The 6,033-nt window shown below is 40.2% G+C and overlaps 2 protein-coding genes and 1 long non-coding RNA gene across 4 annotated transcripts in view; 2 read left to right on the top strand and 1 right to left on the bottom strand.

The window, feature by feature from the left end:
- LOC102193270 (tumor necrosis factor receptor superfamily member 14) overlaps nucleotides 1-1,560 on the top strand; it is a 10,279-nt gene extending 8,719 nt beyond the window's left edge. The window contains exon 6 of the mRNA XM_005732175.1: nucleotides 1,442-1,560. Within this exon, the coding sequence (XP_005732232.1) occupies nucleotides 1,442-1,560 (119 nt within the window). The remainder of the gene's footprint in view (nucleotides 1-1,441) is intronic.
- A 1,098-nt stretch (nucleotides 1,561-2,658) lies between these two features.
- LOC102199458 (uncharacterized) lies at nucleotides 2,659-3,515 on the top strand. Its single transcript, XR_001290364.1, has 4 exons — nucleotides 2,659-2,771; nucleotides 3,020-3,042; nucleotides 3,132-3,237; nucleotides 3,448-3,515. It is a non-coding gene; the product is annotated as an uncharacterized LOC102199458 (long non-coding RNA).
- Nucleotides 3,516-4,463: 948 nt separating this feature from the next.
- The window catches only part of LOC102199736 (CD27 antigen), a 12,904-nt gene continuing 11,334 nt past the window's right edge, over nucleotides 4,464-6,033 (bottom strand). For both annotated transcript variants that reach the window (XM_005731913.2, XM_013910569.1), the window contains 3 exons: nucleotides 4,850-4,900; nucleotides 4,662-4,766; nucleotides 4,464-4,577 (listed from right to left, as the gene is read on the bottom strand). In XM_005731913.2, coding sequence (XP_005731970.1) covers nucleotides 4,474-4,577; nucleotides 4,662-4,766; nucleotides 4,850-4,900 — 260 coding nt within the window. In that variant the 3' untranslated portion in view covers nucleotides 4,464-4,473. The remainder of the gene's footprint in view (nucleotides 4,578-4,661; nucleotides 4,767-4,849; nucleotides 4,901-6,033) is intronic.

Below are 6,033 nucleotides of genomic sequence, written 5' to 3'. Positions count from 1 at the left end.
ACCATTTTATTGCAATCAGACCTTCATCAGACCTGTAATAACAGGCTCCATGGCCCTTCTTCATCAGGTCTTTGTCTGCCATCAGGGGAGCTCCACTGGTCATACAGTACCAATGCACCTGACACCCAAGGAGGTGTGCAAGTTCTGGACCAAGGTGAAACTCGTGAAGAGCTGAGGCTCTTTTATGGGTTTGCATAGTGTTTTTTTTTTTTTTTACAACCCTGGTCCTTAGAGGGAGCTTCTGCTCCTTTTCACTGAGGGGAGCATTGAAGAATGTAGAGCCCCTTTGATACAGCAGCAAGTTGTGGATGATGCCAGATGAACTTGCTTGGCAGAACAATTTAAAGCCCCACTCATCTGGTTTGTTGGCAATATACTGGTGGAGAGTGCCAGCCCTGTTGGCTTCTTATGAAACCATGACCTCAAACACACTGTGGTTGAAGGTGGATGGTATCACGAGTATCATGCCACAGGACCATGTGATTTTTAGCCATATAATTGTTTAGCGTCCATATAGTAGCCTAATTGTTCAACATGAAATTATAATTTTGACAACTTAGTAATATTAATTTACCAGCTACTCTAATTTGGTTAAAAGGTAATCAGTTGTGATATGTGTGATTTCCAAGTGTTATTCTTGATTTTTACAATTTTACTAATATTAACTCAGAAAGTTACAAAAATGATTTACTGAGGAAATTATTTCATCATATTCTTGCTGTGCTAACACTTACTGTGATTTATCAATAGCAATGAATAAACAAAATGGATCTAGTGGTCTGATTCTATGGCAAATAATCAATTTTAATAACATTTAGGTTATGTTAGCATTCGCACCATAAAGGGTGTGAATGCTAACCGTTTGGCTGACCACTTTAAAAAAAAAAAAATTAAACATTTAATTTCACGTTTTTAATGCTGTCAAGTGACCTACATCTGTTTAGTAAGTCCTCTAACACTATCATATAATCAAAATTTTTTATCTTAGTTGAATCAAAAACACTCAAAATATGGTGGATGTTTTTTTGTTTCTGACCTTCTGGTTGGGAGAGGTATAAGAAGAGCCAACAGTTTCCATTCACAGTGTCTTCTGGTGGATTTTTTTGGCATTACAGATGTAAACCAATTGGTAGAAAAGACTCAACAAGGTAGGTCAATTTCAGTGAAAGTTAGATATAGGGCCCGAAAATGTGTACCAATTGGTTGAGCAGAACGCTAAAGGGTTAAGACAAAAGATGATCACTAAGTTTATAAAATGCTTTAATGCACAAGTGGTCATATTGAATGCGTTCAGTTTTATAAATATCTTGGGACATCTGTTGACCCCAAACTGAACTTTGTGTGTGGAGTTTGCATGTCCACCCCCTGCCTGTGTGGGTCTTTTCTAAATTCATTGTAGGTGTGAATGTGAGTGTGAGTGGTTGTCCTCTCTCTGTGTTAGCCTTGCAAGACACTGTCAACCTGTCCAGGGTGTACGTGGTCTCTTACCCTGTGACAGCTGGGTTCACCCCCACCCTGAATCAGATAACCAGAAATAAATGGATGGATGGGATTTACTGAGTCTGTTTTGTCCTCTTGGTTACTGTCATGGTTTGGATATTTATCTGTGAAGAACAAAAACTCACTCTGATTCGTTAGCCACAAATGAACCCAGGATCCCTGTTGGCTACAAGACAGTTACTGTATAGCGATTGACAGGTTTTATTTTTTGTTTTGACGACATGCACTTTTTGTATTTTGACTTTCAGTTTCCATGTAGATAAAGGCCTCTGGTCCCAAAGTACAGAACAACAGTGCTTAAAAGCAGCTTTGTTCCAGCAGCCGTCACTCAGATGAACAAGCAGCTTTGTTATTCTACATTTATCCATCCAGCAATCGCTGTAGACCATGCCAACTACCGTAGCATGTGAGGCGGTGTACACCAAGCACAGGTTGCCAATTTGTTGCAAGGCTAATGCAGAGAGGGACAAAAAAAAGCATTCACACTCAGATTCACACCTATAGCCACCCTCAGTGTGTGCATGTTTTTTGGACTGTGGGAGGAAGCCGGAGTCAACCCACAAAGACACGGAGCAAACTCTACACAGAAAGGCCCCGGCCAGACGGTGGATTCAAACCCAGAACCTTTTGTCGTGAGGCAAAAGTGCTAATCGGGAATTTATTATTATTTTTCTTGTCTATCGTCCATTTTGAAAATGTGCATGTGAGGATGGATGACTTCCCTGCTGCACACTGAATCTACTTATGGGTACAGACAAAGCACTTTGATCCTGAACTCCACGGTCGAGGAGCCCAGGTTTCAAAAAGAAAACAGGGAAAATCCCGATAATCCTGGCTGGATTTTATAAAATGATTTTTAAATATTGAAAGAGTATGTTTTAGGAAATTAAATACAGCTTTTTGACACTGCACATAAGTGTCATGTTCATGCAGCCAACAGTGTTAATCTAATTAATCATCTATGGAAAGAACTGGACTGAACTCTCAGCTGGGAGAAAGATAAGCAATCAAAAGCAACATTTTGCTTCTGTTAAATATAAAATGAAAAACTCTCTCTAGATTTTTATGTACAAAGCTGCTAACGCTTTTATGTGTTACACTGCAAAAGAGAGATTTCAGGCACAGCACTAATCATCCTTTTATTTCTCCTATAGGTCATGCCAACCATTACCTGGCAGCTATTTTCATTCCAGTGGGTGTCCTTGCAACTTTGGCCCTTCTCACCTTGTTCTGTGTCTGTCGTCCAAGAGATGAGACATATATAAGGCAAAGTAAGATGTTTACGTCCAGGAAGTGCTCATTTTCTGTCGCCTCTGTCAAACTCTGTGATTGAATCAGTTCTGAGAAACAATAAACGTTCAACAAGATCAGTGTGGAAATTACTGTGAATTTAGGGTTATCATGCCCTTTGCTGATATGCTTTTCACTGCTTTTGCTAAGTCATGTTGAGTCACCACTCATGAAATGTGAAAACACACCAGTTTCCTATTACTCATTATTCAATCTACTGTTTTTTCAGCTATTGCAAAGCTCTGGAATGAGGTACAAGTCTAATGAACTCTCATGTGTTTACATAGATTACATCCTTTTTCCTTTGTTTGCGCCAAATTCATGGTTGTGTTCTCCTGTAGGAAGGGCGAGGTGCTTCTCACAAGTCAAGGGAGCCAACTCATCAGTTCCCCAGAGACTCATTCAGTACAAAGCAGCAGCCCTCAACACCTTCAGCAGCCAATCTTGGTACAGCTGAGTAAAACGAAGACTTCTTATGTGAAATGCTTGACTCACTCGAGAAAAAATATGCTAGAAACAAAAAGATGCAGCTGTGATACCGTTATGAGTCCGAGTTGCACTTAGCTGTCCTGTTCTGTAGATTATAGGTTAATGTATCTCTGTAGGTTGCTAAAAACATCCTTTGATGCATTCTCTGCTCTTGTTTTCTCCCTGTAGGTCCGGTCCATGTGCACAATCCAGGCACAGTCATCTTTAGCTTGCTCAGTCAATTTACGGGTCAAGTCGGGCCAACGACCGAATGCGGGAAGACAGCTGAGAGAGCGAGGAGAGAGGAAGAGGATGAGAGAAACTGTCCAGTGTTTCATCCTGCATCTTCTCCCAGCATTCATCTCTCTGAGGAGGAGAGGAGCGGAGAGGATGACACCATTTTCTTCCCTTCCCAGGAGCAGGGGAAAGACTCCCACATGTCGAAAGAGGAGATCCTATGATGCATCTCAAAAAATTCAGAAGACTTGGATACAACAAACTTTGAAACCACAGATGAGTATGGATCATATTCGTCTTTCCTCAGCAAGCTGCGGATGCACTGACTTTGTTTCTGCAGCTTCTGGAAAACACTCACCTCAGAAATGTATTAAATCTCGGAAGAACAGCTGCAAAGTGGTCTTCTTTGTAAGTTATGATTTACAAACTCTTGTATATACTTTTAATAAGCTTCTTTGGCTCAGTGCAAAGAATGCCATCCAAGGTGTAGAAAGCTTTGTTAGGTAGTTATTAGGTAGTTTTAGTCAAATTTATTAAGTTTATTTTAAATGAAAAAGAAATAGAAGAAAAATGTACACAGAACATCCACATGTGATATTGAAAAGCTGGCTACAAAAGCAGCTAATTATGTCTGCACATATATGTAGATATACATGAAATATGTTTAACTTTATGTACTATAGTACATACTTTCCTTTCACTGCCACAATGTCCCCTCTGTCTTATCAGTTCCAAGATTTTTACCCACCACAATTTTATACACTTCAAAGTCACAGATGCCAAAATGATCATCTGTCCTCTCAGGAAACAGCAACAGTCTCAAACTTTCCACCTTCTGGCATTTCACTGATCAGCACGGCGCGGAGTGCCTTTTAGCTCCATTTAAATGTCCAAAAGCAGTGACGAATGTTTTCCATCTGGGATGTGCCACCGAGTGTCTTGTTAGGTTCTCGCTCCTCCAAATTCCAGATCTGGTCTTTAACACATAGGTTGGTCACATTTCCCGCACACTTCCTGGACGGGCTTGGACACTTCTTCATCACATGCAGGTTGTGTGGCAGGTTTTTCAGCCAAGAAGTACCCTAAGCAGCAAGAAATGACAGGATGGTTTTAATAAGAATTCAAACATTTGGGGGTATTTATAACACAAAAGTTCTACTACTAACCGTGAGTGAACCTAATCCAGACTAAAAATGGCTTGATTTTTGTCACAACAACCAGTGCAATTCCTGTACACAGGAGGGCAATTATCACCAGGAACCACACCGTATCTATAATAACACATGAGAGAGTTAGTTTCCATAATTTACATCAGTTCAATAATTTCACAGGCAACACAATTTGGCTACTTTACCTGCAATCGGTTTAGTGGCGAGCCTGGTGGTGGTAACATCAGGTGTCGCCACTAGAGGGAAACATAAAAAAAGAGAACCTTATAAGCTCACTGCAGGCATTATTAGTTCGATGACAAGATGACACTATTGTGGCTTGGATTTGTCAGTGAGCTCACTCTTTTGTCCCTAATGTTTAACTTATTTCATCATGTGTTTGTGTGTGTGTGTGTGTTTGAATGTGTGTGTCCTTTCTCCACGGTTACTACAGAAGAGGCAAACAGTTACAAGAACATGCAAATAGCTTCCAAGCATTATTACCAGCTCATTTGTTTGGATTATTTTTAGTCATGTAACAGTTTCAGCTGAATCAGAAACATTTTAGGGATTCTGACTATGACCTGTCCACATTACTGTATGTAGGCAGGATTACAGTACAGGAAAACACATGCTACAACTAGGGCCTCTACAGTGACATTTAAAAAAAGAGACACAACAGACTGTTTTGCTCACCTGCCCTCGTACAGAGCCCCGAGTGATAATAACACAGGACACGACATTAAGACTTTGAATCAGTTAACAGATTCATGTACTACACCCCTAAATCTGCCTGTCTTCTAGAACTTGTTAACATGGATTGCTACAGTGTTACTGAGTTATGTTGTAGGGGGGATGGAGGCATGAAAGGAAATTTCCTTTAAGCACTGCGCAGAGCTTTGCCAGGAGGCTGTTGAGGTAGACAAGAGAAGTGCACAATTCTCACATTCTCACCTGTGTCTGTGCTCTCCTCTGTGGTTAGGTTTAGGCAACTCAAGCACTTCACATGAAGTTAGTAAATTCCCTAACCTTTGTGAAGTGCTGATGCTGCCAAAATGTAACCATAATTAAAAAAAAATCTGTTTAAGCTGTAAGTTGTAAACAACATTTCTTCATTGTGTTTCATGAAAAATGCGATCCGATAACAAATATTTTATTTTTTAATTTGTTGTTGTTTTAAACACTTTTAAACACTGATGTTATCACCTCAGAGTGCATACTTGTCCCTCGCAGACACAGTGGGTTTAAGGTGGATGACATCAGCGTTAAAGGCATCTAAACTCATTACTGGCAGACTGAAAGATGCTAAAAGGCCACATAGAGCTGACTGACCTCTGTAGGGTTGTGGGTGATGACTATCTATGATTGGGTTTCTCTAAGCAAGTCTTGA

The sequence above is a fragment of the Pundamilia nyererei genome, unplaced genomic scaffold (assembly GCF_000239375.1).
Source record: "Pundamilia nyererei isolate P.nyererei 1_Seehausen unplaced genomic scaffold, PunNye1.0 scaffold00045, whole genome shotgun sequence".
Taxonomy (NCBI): Eukaryota; Metazoa; Chordata; class Actinopteri; order Cichliformes; family Cichlidae; genus Pundamilia; species Pundamilia nyererei.
This window is presented reverse-complemented; position numbering and strand designations above follow the sequence as displayed.